The sequence below is a fragment of the Podarcis pityusensis genome, assembly GCF_964106645.2.
Source record: "Podarcis pityusensis genome assembly, chromosome: 6".
NCBI classification, from domain to species: Eukaryota; Metazoa; Chordata; class Lepidosauria; order Squamata; family Lacertidae; genus Podarcis; species Podarcis pityusensis.
The window spans coordinates 96,997,061-97,013,404 of NC_138030.1; the positions used below are offsets into that span (position 1 = coordinate 96,997,061).

The 16,344-nt window shown below is 42.6% G+C and overlaps 1 protein-coding gene across 2 annotated transcripts in view; it reads left to right on the plus strand.

Moving 5' to 3' along the window:
- Positions 1-16,344, plus strand: part of SMG7 (SMG7 nonsense mediated mRNA decay factor) — a 65,776-nt gene that overhangs the window by 32,732 nt on the left and 16,700 nt on the right. For both annotated transcript variants that reach the window (XM_081012059.1, XM_081012060.1), the window contains exons 11-15: positions 3,784-3,854; positions 7,501-7,561; positions 8,890-9,009; positions 10,852-11,284; positions 15,537-15,681. In XM_081012059.1, coding sequence (XP_080868185.1) covers positions 3,784-3,854; positions 7,501-7,561; positions 8,890-9,009; positions 10,852-11,284; positions 15,537-15,681 — 830 coding nt within the window. The remainder of the gene's footprint in view (positions 1-3,783; positions 3,855-7,500; positions 7,562-8,889; positions 9,010-10,851; positions 11,285-15,536; positions 15,682-16,344) is intronic.

A 16,344-nucleotide genomic window follows, 5' to 3' on the forward strand; every position in this document is an offset into this window, starting at 1 on the left:
ATTTATTCTAGGCAGCCACTACAGTGATTACTTGCCTGAGTGATACTGTGAGTTTGACCTAGGCTGGGAAAGTAGTTTTCTAAAGTGTTTTCCTGAGTCAGAATTTCCAGCCACCAATGTGGCACTTGCTCTCCCTGAATGGAGATGGTGGCTATCATATGTGTGCAGTAGTAGTTGTTTGACTTATATGCCACCTTCGTTCCATGATGGCATTCAGTTTGGTTTAAATAGTGTTTCCCAGCAATCTCCCATCCTGGTGCTAAGCAGACCTGCTTAGCTTCAACAGGTTGGGACATTGTTATAATAATAATAATAATAATAAATTTTATTTATATCCCGCCTTCATGCTATTCAGTTATGCCTTCATTTTAAATGTTTACGGCTTATTCTCTGACAAGTTTGTAAAGCCTACATCACGTTAGACCTACCCAGAGTGTGTGTTTGTTTGGTTTCCACACCTGTGTTGAATATTTTCACATTAAATGTAACCTTGGGCTGAGGCCTATTCACATAAGGTCCTGTATTCTTAGGCTTAAAGCATGCAGTTGTTAGGATGTTGTTGGCATCTGTGTCTCGAGAGAGAGAATGAAGTGCGCCTCTGGGGGTGAAGTCAAACTGCTGTGTTGACAGCACTGAAGTGACCTCCCCAGGGAGCAAGCCTGACCCGTGTGCATGGAGTCCTGGGCTGCCCAGACAACAAGATCCCCCTCTCAGCCTCACAAGAAACGGAAACATCCAACTGTCTTAGTGACTCCACTCTGGATAGCCTGAAGATACCTCATAAGGCAGGATAGTTTTAGGATCAGTGTGTTCCATCTCCTAGAGGGGCTACCTTCCCAGGATGATGAGCCCCAACTACCCCTTGTTAGGGTCCATAAATATGGAAAACAACTGCCCTTGTACGTAGCTCCAATGGCAATGTTATACGCTTATCTGTGAATGCATGCCCAATAATTAAGGTGGGCAGTTGTGATGCTTCCCCACTGTAATCGACTCTAAATATCTAGAGGCACATCCACAGTGCCTTGTGCCAGTGTGGGAGACTTCCTGTACTTGATATATGTGCTATAATAATCATCCCCTGGTCCAGAAGTTGTTGGCAATTGTGTAGTCTTTTTGAGGATATTCTGGCTGGCTGTACTCATTCAAGGAGATGCTTATTAGATACAGCTGGGGGTGGGGGCGGGGGCGGCGGGGCAGCAATTTGCTAAAGACTGGATGATAGCACCTTAATCAACACTGCTTATTCCACTATGTGGTTCTGAAACCTGACTTGAAGAGCATGCATCACTGTAGGTGACATCTTGTGGTGCACCACACTTTACGTTCTATATAAAGCACAAATTACATACTTTGTTTACACTCTGGATGTTTCCTAATAAGCTGGCTTCCTCAATTACAGCAATTACGTTTGATTTGTTTTACTCTGAGTGTGTGTGTTTCAGCACTGGTGGTAGTACTTAATATGTACAGGTGGAAGTTTAAAGGGAAATGTTGATGGCTAGATTATAATGTGTTGCAGAAGTTTATGTAGCCTTACTCAGTAGGGGACGTTCACTGTGACTCTTGAAGGTTGTGAGAAAAGCAGGTAAAGTAGATACAAAAGTATAAAGGGAGAGGATAGAAAATAAAACCAGGGTTTCTGCACCTGGTTGCAAGCTTATTGTCATGCTACTTCTGCTTCAGAAGTGTTAGTGGAAGCTGTAGTGCTCGTCTCTCCACTGCTTCCCAAGACTATCCATGCTAATGCTAACAGCTGAACCTACAGTTACTCCTAAAGTAACCCTCCCCCCTTTTTTGTAAATGTGCATAATTTTGAATCATCTAGCCTGCCGTATTGCAAAATTTAGCATAGAATTGGATTTGTGCAGAAACATAATCCTGAAGCTATAGCATTTTAGACTGTATGACGGGGAGATAAGAGAGGCATGGCCCTTGCTTTCCACATTCTGACTGGCTGTTAATGCTCATTTAAACACTAAAGGTAAAGGGACCCCTGACTATTAGGTCCAGTCGTGACCGACTCTAGGGTTGCGGCACTCATCTCGCTTTATTGGCCGAGGGAGCCGGCGTCCAGCTTCCGGCTCATATGGCCAGCATGACTAAGCCGCTTCTGGCGAACCAGAGCAGCGCACGGAAACGCCGTTTACCTTCCCGCCAGAGCGGTACCTATTTATCTACTGGCACTGCATGCTTTTAAACTGCTAGGTTGGCAGAAGCTGGGACCGAGCAACGGGAGCTCACCCCATCACGGGGATTCGAACCGCTGTCATTCTGATCGGCAAGTCCTAGGCTCTGTGGTTTAACCCACAGTGCCCCCCGCGTCCCATTTAAATCTACTTAAAGGCAATTTCTGACAAACTTTAGATTATTTTCTTTTCAAGTGCCCTCTGAACTGTTGTAGAATTTCAGTCCTTCTCTGGAGGATATTTGGTGAAATGGCCTCCCCAATTTTGCCATGTTTAAAATTTGGATGCCACTGTGCATCCAGTTGTAATATTTTAATGTCATTGAAGGAAGCAGTGGGATTGGTGCCTCCTCCTTCCAGCCCTCTGCTCCTAGCCCATCGCTTCCTTCATCCACCAGTACAAACAGTAGAGTTTCATACATTAATTAACCTGAAATCTCTGAGTTTTCTGAGAACAACTGTTTTAGAATTTCCCATGTGTGCATACAAGTATTGGATTCCCTACCCCACTGCCATTTCCACTAGTGCCCACATACAGTGTGGAGAATTCTGGAAGGCCTTATCATTCAGCTTCACTCTTCATCCCGCTCTGAGGGTGCAGTATGCTTTGTAAACATGAGGTTCGGGACATGCTTTGCAGAGTTAAAGATAAAGATAAAATAACAAGATTAAAAGATACAACCAACAACATAGCCATTCCAAATCAGCATTATAAAGCAATGATCAAGCTATAACAATCAAGAATTTTAAAAGCTTGATATCAAAATGCCATCAACATAGGTGCCAGGGCTACATAGTTAAAATATTTAGGTGTATACCTTAAAATGTAGAATGTGAATGCAGTGCATGTTTGTAGATACATACATCATACAGTTGTCGGGGAGCAATGGCAAGCAGAGGTATGTGTCTGCATAATTTGTGACATGACTAACTATACATTACCAGTCATATTCTTAAATGAAACAAGAACAAACTCAATTGGGTTGATGCTGTCCACATCTTGCTTCCAACAGGATCTTCATTAAACCTGGCTTTTGAAACAACTTTCAGTCCTTTTTGACTGTGTAACTTGCAAGTAAACAAAGCTATAAACCTTCCAAAGTCAAATTGATATTCTGCAAAAGAGAGTCACAAAGCCTTCCCATTACAAGATGCTACATTATGTACAACCATGAGGTCTGGCAGCAATTACATTTCATTCAGCCCTGTAAAACAGAATTCTTCCACTTGACGCCTGCATGTAACAATCTTTGGTTGTTTTTGTTCAAGGGTTCCATGTGGTTGCCAGTGTTTGGGCATTCCATAAAATTCTACTAGTGTGTTAATGTTTAGGGCAAATAGTGAGCTGGCACAATCCAGAAAAGGAAATTTGCAAAGGCTGTTCTTAGTAAGAGGAGATGTAATATGTAACAACAAGGGCACTGTGGGTATTGCAGATAAAATATGGATTTGGAGAAGACCTGATAGACCGGAAGTGGAGGTAGCAGAGGCTGTTCAGGCACAGAGGGAAGTGTATCAAAGGAAGGAGTGGGAGAGCTGTGAAAGCAACCATTGGCATATTGCACAAATTTAAAATTGCTCTTCTTGCCTTGCAGTATTTGGCCTTGGCTGATTTCCCTGCTAAATAGTTTTCAGCCTCACGAAGAAGACCTCTCCTGCCCTAATGGTAAGGTATTCAGGTTTAAATTACTGTGTTGGTAAATAAGACCAAGAACAGTCTCCCTAGGGAGGCTGTGAACTCCCTTTCCTTGGAGGTTTTTAAGCAGAGGTTGGGTGGCCATCTGTCATGGATGCTGTAGCTGGGATTCCTACATTGCAGGGGTTGGAAATAGATGATCCTTGAGGCACCTTCCAACTCTACAATTATTTGATTCTGTCTTATTTGTCCATAGCTTGATGATTGCAGCCTGATGTACACTGCTTAGACAACTGTGGTTGATCAGTGTGCAAATAATTGAAATAAATGTTGAAATAAATTATCAGCTTGTGGTAATGCAGGGGTAGGTTTATTCACTGGTAGCACTGGTGCTATAGAATCTGTATTGACATTCTACAGTCTTTTGAAGATGCCTCTGATTACACACACAATTTTCTTTTAAAAATAATAATAATAATTGATTAGAGTAAAAACAGCACCTTAGGTAGTACGTTCATTTTAATGGTTGAGATTCTGCCCAACAGTGAAAGCTTCATCCAACCCCAAATCTCCAATTCTTTCTTGATCTCTTTCCATAGTTTAATATAATTATCTTGAAATAAATTGAGATACCTCACTGTCAGCCAAATCCCCATATATTTTACTTTTTAACCTATTTTTAGGTGTATCTTTTCTAGGGTCTTTTTTGACTGCTCATCCATGCTTTTAACCAACATTTTTGTTTTATCTGTATATATTTTGAAAGCCGTGCAGATTGATCAGTATTGTTTTTGTTTAGTCGTGTCTGACTCTTCATGACCCCATGGACCAGAGCACGCCAGGCACTCTGTCTTCCACTGCCTCCTGCAGTTTGGTCAAACTCATGCTGGTAGCTTCGAGAACACTGTCCCACCATCTCGTCCTCTGTCGTCCCCTTCTCCTTGTGCCCTCCATCTTTCCCAACATCAGGGTCTTTCCCAGGGAGTCTTCTCTTCTCATGAGGTGGCCAAAGGATTGGAGCCTCAGCTTCAGGATCTGTCCTTCCAGTGAGCACTCAGGGCTGATTTCCTTAAGAATGGATCGGTTTGATCTTCTTGCAGTCCATGGGACTCTCAAGAGTCTCCTCCAGCACCATAATTCAAAGGCATCAATTCTTCGGCGATCAGCCTTCTTTATGGTCCAGCTTTCACTTCCATACATCACTACTCAGAAAACCATAGCTTTAACTATATGGACCTTTGTCAGCAAGGAGATGTCTCTGCTTTTTAAGATGCTGTCTAGGTTTGTCATCGCTTTTCTCCCCAAGAAGCAGGTGTCTCTTAATTTCATGACTGCTGTCACCATCTGCAGTGATCATGGAGCCCAGGAAACTAAAATCTCTCACTGCCTCCATTTCTTCCCCTTCTATTTGCCAGGAGGTGATGGGACCAGTGCCCATGATCTTAGTTTTTTTGATGTTGAGCTTCAGACCATATTTTGCTGTCTCTTTTTTTCAACCTTATTAAGAGGTTGTTTAATTCCTCCTCAGTTTCTGCTATCAAAGTTGTGTCATCTGCATATCAGAGGTTGTTGATATTTCTGTTGGGATACTGCTGGGGAAATGGGGGCATCAGGCAGGCCCCCAGCTGGCTCCAGCCCTGGCTAGCAGCCGGGCAATCTCCAGTACAGCATCAATTAGCGACACGAGCCTCAGATACGTTTAGAGACTCGGCATGCTCTTATCAGCAGAATGAATAAATCTTCTCACAGTGGAAGAGGCAGACAGAGTCATGTGTAAGCATTATTTACAGGCGTTTATTCAGCATAGTTCAGGAACAAAGGAAAAACATGTCTGCTTCCCTTCGTGTCCAAGCACAACAGCAGCAACACAAAAGCAATATACAAACGGAAGTTCCCAGCAAGCCTGTGCTGGAAGTAAACAGGCATGTGACACACAACAGTCATGCCTGTTCCCTTTTAAGGTGGAACAGAACTATATGCTAACAGTTTCTTCCGGCAATCTTAATTCCGGCTTGTGATTCATCCAATCCAGTCTTTCGCATGATGAATTCTGCATAAAGGTTAAATAAGCAGGGAGACAATATACAGCCTTGTCGTACTCCTTTCCCAATTTTGAACCAATCATTTGTTCCATATCCAGTTCTAACTGTAGCTTCTTGTCCCACATAGAGATTTCTCAGGAGACAGATGAGGTGATCAAGCACTCCCATTTCTTTAAGAACTTGCCATAGTTTGCTGTGGTTGACACAGTCAAAGGCTTTTGCATAGTCAATGAAGCAGAAGTAGATGTTTTTCTGGAACTCTCTAGCTTTCTCTGTAATCCAGTGCATGTTTGCAATTTGGTCTCTGGTTCCTCTGCCCCTTCAAAATCCAGCTTGCACTTCTGGGAGTTCTCGGTCCACATACTGCTTAGGCCTGCCTTGTAGAATTTTAAGCATAACCTTGCTAGCGTGTGAAATGAGTGCAATTGTGCGGTAGTTGGAGCATTCTTTGGCACTGCCCTTCTTTGGGATTGGAATGTGCACTGATCTTCTCCAATCCTCTGGCCACTGCTGAGTTTTCCAAACTTGCTGGCATATTGAGTGTAGCCCCTTAACAGCACCATCTTTTAAAATTTTAAATAGTTCAGCTGGGATGTCATCACTTCCACTGGCCTTGTTATTTGCAGTGCTTTGTAAGGCCCATTTGACTTCACTCAAGGTCTGGCTCAAGGACAGCAACCACACTACCTGGGGTGTACGAGACATCCATATCTTTCTGGTATAATTCCTCTGTGTATTCTTGCCACCTCTTCTTGATGTCTTCTGCTTCTGTTAGGTACTTACCACTTTTGTTCTTTATTATGGTAATCTTTGCACAAAATGTTCCTTTCATATCTCTAATTTTCTTGAACAGATCTCTGGTTTTTCCCATTTTATTGTTTTTCTCTATTTCTTTGCATTGATCGGTATAAATTGCTTTAATTCCTGCTGAGAAATTATTACCTATCTCCATCGTCTCTAACACTTTGATCATAAATGACCAAAAGATATTATCAAAAGCTTTCTCAGCATCCAAGAAAAGTAAAGCTGCTTGTTTTTCATTTTTTACTTCCGGGTACTCAATTAAATTAATTACATTTCTTATGTTGTCTTTCCTTTGTCAACCTGGTAGAAAACCTTCTTGGTCGCTATAGACTGACTCACTTAAAACTTTTTTCAACCTGTTGGCTAAAATTGCAGCAAATAAACAATTTTCTTGACTTAACTCTCTTACTTGTTGTATTGCTTTAACATTTCTGTTATAGTGTGTATATTAGCAATGTTAATGGCTTTGTGTATCTTTATTTTTATTCTTTTGTAAACTGCTTTTGGAAGCCTATTCCAGCATTAAATAGTATATAAATTAATAACTAATAACCACATTCATCTTATACTAAACTTTAACTGAGGCCAAAATATGAGGGTACAATCCTAGCAAAGTTTAGCATTTTTATATATTCCATTTATCTGAGAATGCATTGTAAAGGGTTGCACTCAGTGTTTCTATGATTCTGTGATTCTCTTCAATAGAAATTCATGAGACTTGAAAGTGCTTGACTTTCACTGTGTTGGATCCTAATTTAATAGGGGCTTAGACCTGGTGAGGAATGCAGTCCTGTATAGTTATTCTTCTTTTTTCTCTGATTGTTCACTAGCCACCCCTCTCCCAGAAGAGTTTGAGCTGCAGGGATTCTTAGCTTTGAGACCCTCTTTCAGGTGAGTCACTGCTGGAGGTTGCAACTTTTTGTTTGTGACGGGTTACATTGATAATCTTGCTGTTTGGAAGCAAATGTGAGAAAAGGAGGAGAATTTAGGCAGTGTGATTCCATTTGTCATAGAAAGATACCTCTCTTCCAGCCCAACAGAGACTTTGGTTTGGCAATGCAGTTCCCACAGTCACTTCAGTAGCTGCAGGTCTCCCCTGCATGAGTGTTTGTGGGGAAGGGGGGGAGGCTCGGTTAATTTCATTGTACACAGGTTGTACATTGACAATAAAGGCATTATCATCATTAGTCTAGGAGAGTCACTATAATAGCTTGAGATATCCAAGTGTGCATTAAAATGCATGCATGACAGCTTTTTATTTTGGATTATATCTTAGGAAAAATTCCCAAATCCAGTCTCGTGTATTTTCATGTTTTGATATTTATTGTTAGCATGGAGAAGACATGGAGGACAGGAACAAGGATGAGACACTGGAACTTTGATGCGACAAGAGTCTGAAAGTTAACTGAAAAGTGGGGATTAACAATTGGTGGCCTTTGGGGCAAATCTGGCCCTCTCTGTTGCCAGCTCAGACGTTGGGGGCTTTCAGACACTTCTTTGCCCTCAGAGTTTTCTAAGGGCAGGTTAGAAGCAAATATTGGGATCATGCACTCTCCCTTGCTCCTGTCGTAATAGGAGGAAGTACCAAGTGAACTTGGGGTGATTTCTATTCTGCAGTGCAGTACCAGGAATAGTCTGTGTTCAAATAAACACCAGATTTCTCTAGTTAATTGAGGGAGAAGAAATACAAGGACCCAAAGTCCACTCCTGATCTGCCTTGTGTTACCATCGCCCTCTGGGGGGTGGTAACATCTGGCCAGGCCTTTATACTGCAATGCTAAGCTTACCCACCTGGAAGTAAACAGATTTAGGAATCGGGTGTAAGAGATCTTACCTTTTTAAGGGAAGTGAATTGTTTTGTTTGTTTCTCTAGCGCCATCTGTATACATGATCCTTTACAAAGGACAGATTTCACAGGCCGCTACTCCAACAGACTTGCAATCTTAAAAGAAGAGACAAGGTTTTATATATAGCTGGAGATTTTGCCCTCTGCTGTGAAACATAGAAACATATTGTGTTGATATTTATCTGTGAAACACTGTCACAAACTACCTTTAAATAGCATTCTAACCTTCTCAGGTTGGTATACAGACTGAAAATAAATCTATCAGAAGTCTCATTTAAGCTCCACCAACTTAGTTTGGTCTTGCATACATCTCCTTGTTGCCTGCCTTTCCATTTCAATCCGACTTCTATTCTTTGTATATGGCAACAACTAGGAACTTGGATTTCTCGAAAGGCCATCAGGGGATTTCAGGAGACAAAGAAGGGCAGCACCGGCGAATACGGCAACAGCGTCTGATCTTCACAGGCAAATGGATTGCTGACAACCAGCCAAGGTATCTGCACAGCTGCTGGCATCACCCCTCACTCTTCTGTGCATCATATTCTTCTCTGCTGCTGCTTGTTGCTATTGACATGAGTTGAACATTATTGGAGCTTAAATGAAGATGTGCGGTCTGACACTATTTTTAACACAGTTTAAGGAATGTGTGGCAACGTGGTAGTTACTAAAAATGTACATAATTTTAAACACATCAATTTTTAAAGGTGTGGGCAGCTTGCTTGGCACTTAATACAGTGCTGGAAATCTACATTGAATCACTAGGGCAGAACTTAAGTTATATGTTTTAATTTGAAGTCAGTAATGTAATCTGCATAACTTTCATGCACACAGAAGTGGCAGACCTGGATTAATGGTGCTGAATCAGAGTGTTACTCCATCTAGCTTGGGGTTGATTGGTCAGAGAATTGTAAGCTAGTTCCTCTCTGACCTAGGCTAGTTTCATTGTTGACTTTTTGCTATACATTTTAAATGCTTTTTCTCCAAGGTGAAAACTGAAGTTTTGTGCTCTGTATTAAGTTTTTTAGACTTGATTTAACCTCACTCATCTTTTCTCTGTTTTGTGGAGGCTTAGGAAAATTAAGTTTGGGGGTGGGGTTGGAACAGTGGCACAGGCTTGAGCATTAAAATTGGATGAGATTCCTTGAGTCTTCATCAATCCCCAAAATACTCCTGGCCACGCAAATAAGTCCACGAAATTATCATTTGTCTCCCCCAGTCGCTAAATTTTTATTAGCCTGTTGCATTTGAAAGGACCTGGGAACCACATCGAAGTATTGTAATGATGGGCGTCTTCCTGTTCGTTGTCGCAGAGCAGGCCAACAATGTTAGCAGTAACGGTGTGAGGAGTGGCTTCATTGCTCTGTTGCAAGTTTGAAAACTGAATTGAAGTGGTATAGTACAGTTTTCCTAATCACAAATGTTGGAACTCAACCCACATTTGAACTTGAGGTGGTAACCTGAAGGATTTAGCCAATATTCCACCACCTCTCTCTGGTCAAAGGAGCCTCCTTGTATCAATAGGCCAAAGTGGGTGAGGTGGTCCCCCTGGCTGCTTTAAAAGCTTCTTTCTTAGGCTAACTCACTGACTAAGAGTACAAACTGCTTGCTCATCTCTCCCTTTGTGTCACCTCAATTCACAGAAACTGTGTCTGACATCAGAAAGCTTGTATACTTGCTTTTTATTTACCGTATTTTTCGCCCTATAGGACGCACTTTTCCCCCTCCAAAAATGAAGGGGAAATGTGTGTGCGTCCTATGGGGCGAATGCAGGCTTCAGGAGAGTCCCACCGCCAGCCCCACAAGCTCGGGGGACAACGGGGAGGCGGAACGCCGCCATTCCGCTGTCCCCCGACCTGGTTTGGAGGCTGGCGGCGGGGAGAAGCGTGCTTCTCCCTGCCGCCAGCCCTGCAAGCTCGGGGGACAGCAGGGAGGCGCAGCGTACCATCCCGCTGTCTCCCGACGTGGTTTGGAGGTTGGGGGCAGGCTTCCCCCGCCCCCAGCTCCGCAAGCTCCCAGAGCGGGCTTCACGCAGCTCTCCGCAAGCTGTGGGAGCCCGGCGCAACTTCGCGCTGTCCTCCAACGGCTTGTGGAGAGCTGCTTGTTCTGGGGGCTGGGGTGGGGGAAGCTCGGACTTCCCCAGCCCCGTGCCGGGGGGGGGAAATAATTTCTTTTTCCTTTATTCCCCCCCCCCAAATCTAGGTGCGTCCTATGGGCCGGTGCGTCCTAAAGGGCGAAAAATACGGTAATTTCTATTTAATTTTGTGCATGAGATGGTTGGCTTGTACCTGAAGATTTAATCAGTAATGTGTCAATTCCTTTTGTCTTTCTGTTAAAGGCTGATCCAATGTGAAAATGAGATTGGGAAACTTCTGTTTTTGACAGAGATCCCAGAATTGCTGCTTGATGACTATAGTGAATTGAAACAGAGTCACATTCTGCAGGAAGCAGCAGAGCCACAGTTTGCAGACGGGAGCCCAGGACTTAAGTCAGTGCTGTCAACAGGTCGAAACCTGAGCAGCAGCTGTGATGCAGGAGATAAGCCAATGGTGACGTTCAAAGAGAACATTAAACCTCGAGAGGTAAACAGGGAGCAAGGCCGAAGCTATCTGACTAAGGAAGTGGGTAGGGAAAGAAGGGATTATAGTAAAGGAATAACAGCCAATAAAAATGATGGGAAGAAGGACAACAACAACAAGAGGAAGAATGAGATCAAGAAATGTGGCATGGAAAAGATGCAGGAAGCAGGGAAGCAGAACGTAGCGGTGCAGGTGAGACTTTTTGCATGGTATCATCCCAGTGAAATTTGTCATGTGGTCATTTGAATTAGTTGGTCTTGCAAATCTGTGCAGGCCTCTTCATGCTATAGCAAGATCGATAAGCTTTATTTGGAGATTAAACAAGGTGATTCACATGTTACACTCTCAGTGAGGATGGAAGGAAGGCGTCCCTGAGCCAGCATTTGGTTACCACAATTTCAGACAACCGGACCCCCCTCACCCTTCACCTTGCTCTTCGCTTCTGCCAGGGAAATAATTGCTGCCCACTTACCCTTAAAACACCACCTCACATATTGACAGAAGGGACCAAAGGAAATAGCTGCTTTGGTTCTTTCTGAAGTTGGCTGCTCTTGTTTCATTTGGGAGGGGGAGCTAGTAAGTGCACTGCAGCTCTTTCCTTAACAGAAGCTGGGGATAGAATTAGAATGAGTCTCTTCTACGTTGACTGACTGTACTGGCAGTAGACACGACAGGCATAGAGAAGGCTTCTGCAAGTGTGGTCCCTCATTAGGAGGGTAATTTGTGAATTGTACTATATTACAGTGGGATTTTATTTTATTCTTACTTTAACCACTGCCAACTTCTTTCATCATTCAGCATCACTGTTGATGTTCTTTGACTGGCATTCATTGACTGATAAGGCTGATAGACATGAATTCTTTTGGTATTTGTTCTTTGGTATATTCTTCTCCTTCCCACACCAACAAAAGAATAGCTTTAATCAGTTTTCAGTTTTAGTCCTCTATGATGCTTTGTTAATGCTGAAACTGTAGCTATTGCTGTAGCTGTAGCTATTGAAGAGTTAGTCATCAACTGCCCTCTTAGTTTCCAAAAATATTTTTGACCTTTTCAACAGTAAATTGCTTCGGCACCAGTTATATTTGTTTGTATCTTTTCATCACTTTTCTGACAATTGAGGAAGTGTTTTAACTTCCATATTTAAACAGGGTTAGGTTAAGACAGTTCTTTCAGTGTCCTAGAGAAGGACAAGAGGTAGAAACTTGTCTAGTCTCATTCTCCCTGGTTTTTTTTTAATGACTTGGTTATTCAAAGGAAAGCATATAGGAATTAAGGCGGCTTGTAAATGGTCTCTTGCCTGCTCACGTGAAGACTTCATCAACTGGAAGACAATTCCTCTTTTTTCTTTCCTTATTGTGTACAATAAATTTGTGAAATAAAAGAATGATTAACAGGTGAATAAAAAATACTGTGGGCTAAGGAGGGAAAGTAAAGTTACATTATATTAAGATAAAATAGAGGACAAAAACTGGAAAAGATGGAAAGGATTTGCTGAAATAGCTAATTGAACTAGAATAGAAAAAAGGGAGGTGTGAGGAGGTCAAGGAAATAAGCAAATGAAAGATAAGTTATGGGAAGATTCATTGTATTTTTTCTTTTTTTCTTCTTTTTCTTGTTTCTTTTTTTATTATTGTGATGTGATGTTTTGTATTTCTTAAATATGCTGTTTTTTTAATTTTTTCTTTTTGTAACCCTTTAAAATTCAATAAATATTATTTTTTAAAAAAATAAAATACTGTGGGCTAGTAAATTTGGGGAATTACTTGTCAGGCTGAAACTAGAACCTCTTAAATGTATTTTGAGGAGTTTTTTCCTTTCATCTCTTGTCTCAAATGCTGGCCTGTGGTCCTTTTCGAGTGATTTTTTTCCTTGCACCCAGAAAAAGTGGTACTGACTCACCTGCTCCTTCAAACATTTTTACAAGAAGAAGGGAAACTCAGGTGGGTCAGTCCCTCCCTTTTTTCTGGGTGCACAGGGAGTAGCACCGCCTGAAAGGGCTGAGTCATAGGCCAACATCTGAGGCAAGAGGCGAAAGGACCACAATCAAAGTATTGCCATAAAAGGAACACTGCAACATACCTATGTCCTCAAGGAAATAATATTCTTAGCAAGGTACAGGACATGTAATGCAGGGAGATGTAAGCTTAGCATTAATCTTAAACCATTTAGCAATCCTTTGGTATCTGAGTATTTTATTTAATCTCTAGCTAAGAACCCTGATGATTCCTCCTTAATCTTCAAATTCTCCTGTTCAGCCACTTGATTCTGCTATTTATTGGCTAAGTGGCTTATAAAAAAGTAACATTAAGGACTTTCCCTCAGTCTCAATATAACAGATCTGTCACTTTTGAGCCTGCAGCTGATGGTGAAAGAAATGGAGGCAGTGAGGATCAGACACTAACTTCATTCTATGGCCCGTGCCATTTGTACTGTAGAGGCTGTGCTCAGTGCAGAAGCAGGATCATGCTCAACCCCAGAACCCACCTGTCCTGCGGGTGGGCCCGCCAGGCTTCCTTGTCTTAGATCAGCCTTTCTCAAACTTGAGTCCCCAGATGATGAGAACTACAACATCCATCATCCTTTACCACTGGACCTGCTAGCCTAGGTATGATGGGAGTTGTAGTCCAACAACATCTGGGGACCCAAGTTTGAGAAAGCCCATATTAGATGTAACATTTATAGGTAAAGGACCCCTGGATGGTTAGTCCAGTCGAATTTGACTATAGGATGCAGTGCTCATCTCTGCTTTCAGGCTGAGGGAGCCAGTGTTCGTCTGCAGACAGCTTTCTGGGTCATGTGGCAAGCATGATTAAACCACTGTGGCACATGGAACACCGTGACACGTGCCAAAGCACACAGAAATGCCATTTATCTTACCACTGCAGTGGTACCTATGTATCTACTCGCATTGGTATGTTTTCAAACTGCTAGGTTGGCAGGAGCTGGGCCAAAGCAACAAGAGCTCACCCCGTCGCGCGGACTCAAATTGCGACCTGCAAGCGCAAGAGGCTCTGTGGTTTAGACCACAGCACCACCCGTGTCCCTATTGTAACATTTAAATGGCGCTTGCAGACATAAAATCCCAACATGCATAATGTACAAAAATTTGTACCTAGCATGTAAACATCTGACATGCCTAGCAGATGTGGCAGATGAGTGCAATTCCCCCCTTAAGGTCAGCACTTCTACACCCACAGTATTGTATAAACAACCGTTCTTCAACTGGTGAGTTGAGACCCACTAGTGGATTGTGGCCTGATCCAAGGTGGTTCACAACAGAGACTCTACTATCATGCAAATATATGGTAAAAAAGGAAATGGGTCCCCAAATGCATCTTTGAGTCAAAAGTGAGTCCTAGGTCTGAAAAGGTTGGGGATACCTAAGCCAAGCCTGATAGAAGCTTACATTCCTTGCAGAGACATGATGTTTCTAGTTAGAGATTTGTTACACTTCATTGGAAGTAGAGTAAAAAAGGGAAAAAATCCAGTGGTTGGATGAATGCTGAAAAACCTTTTCTTAAAAAAATCTTGTTAATTGTTGGCTCACACTACCATTGCATTTTAATACTCCTCTTCATGCACATTCAGTGGTGGTATATTATTTTATATGGCCTCTAGCATGCTGAAACTGCTACAAAATACTCCTTGTCATTTGTTTTCGGTGTACAGAAACAGTTACCACTAATTCTGTAATAAAAATGTATTTCAATGAGAAATGTCCCTATTGTGTTCAGTGGAGCTTACTCCCAAGTAAGTGAGTGTAGGGTTGCAATCTACAGTGATCTTTTAAAAATCCTGGCATAATAGATTTATATGTAAAATGCACACGACACACAGGTCAGTTTGTGCCAGAGCAGGAAAGTAAGGGTGTTTTAGCTATCTTTTGAAAGCTGAGCTTATCTCCTGTTTCTCAGACAAATAGGCTGGAGTTTACATTCATGGAACCCAGACTATCTGTCAGTAGGGAGTGGAGGTGAGTTTTGTCCTTCTAGTTTCACATGCTCTGTAGCCGTGAGCAAAACTACTGGGACAAACCCTTCCCCTATCGTGTTCCCCTTCCCAGAATTGGAAGGAAGCCAGGGGTTTGCTTTGACTCTGAGGCCCTCCTAGTGCCTTGGGAGTGCAGATCTGAAGGAAGGTCCTAGTCCTCTGCATCTCCACTGTGGAGAGAAGGGCCAGGGCTGGATTCCCAGCATTGCCTTGCAACCCTAGCTCTAAGCGGGAGAGGGAGGGGGATTGGCCTGGACCTCATACTGAGTTTTGAAGGTGGCCACAAATTTTGGCTTGACTATCAGGGAAACCCAGCAATTTTAGGTCCCTTCTGTATAGCAAAGGGGGAACTAGAATTACTTGGAAAGAATCAATGCCTTGTAATCATGCTTTAGTTTTACCATAAGAAGGTGTGGACAGGTAATATTAATGCTTAAATGGCTTGCCTTCCTAGGTAAAATCCCAGACTGAGTTGAGGAAGACTCCCGTGTCTGAAGCTAGGAAAACGCCAGTCACTCAGTCTCCCAACCAGGCCAGCAACTCCCAGTTCATACCCATCCATCACCCAGGAGCTTTCCCTCCTCTTCCTAGCCGGCCAGGTAAAAGCCATGTGCTCTGTATTAAAATCATATCTATCCTTGTTTAAAACTCATGATGTTGTGTGCTGATGCCTTCCACCTACCTTTTTCTAGGTAGGAAAATAAAACAGAAAAGGTTTCTTTGTAAAAATGCTCTGACTTCCTTTAACTGGAACACAAGTGGGTGTGGGCATGATAGATGCCTAGCACTGTACTATATTGCATGATCTATACCCAGGTGCATAGTAATGATCTCTCTGCAATGTCTAGATAATAGCACATGTGTGTTTTCTGCCACAGGTGCACAGAGTGGAAAGCCACCTCACACATAATTTTCTCAGTGTGCATACCTATGGTGGAAAAGACAATTCTGCTGTCACGAAAAGCTTACCTTTTTGTCACAGATATTAATCTTGGTGTTTGAAAAAGTAATGTGCAGAACAGGCAGCCCATAATGTGACAAAGTGTTTGCTTTGTGTGTAGTATACAGCTGCGAAGATGAAAGCCATCACTGTGGGTCTGAGAGGATGTGGCACCCCACTCCATCCTGGAATCCTTCCCCAAAAGGGGTTGGAACTGGAGCTGAAGGCTTGCTTGTATACATGGCCCCCCCCCCCCACTTCTCTTACTGCAGAGATGAATGGCTTAATAAATGGCTGAATCAGATGCTGATTTTGAATGTGG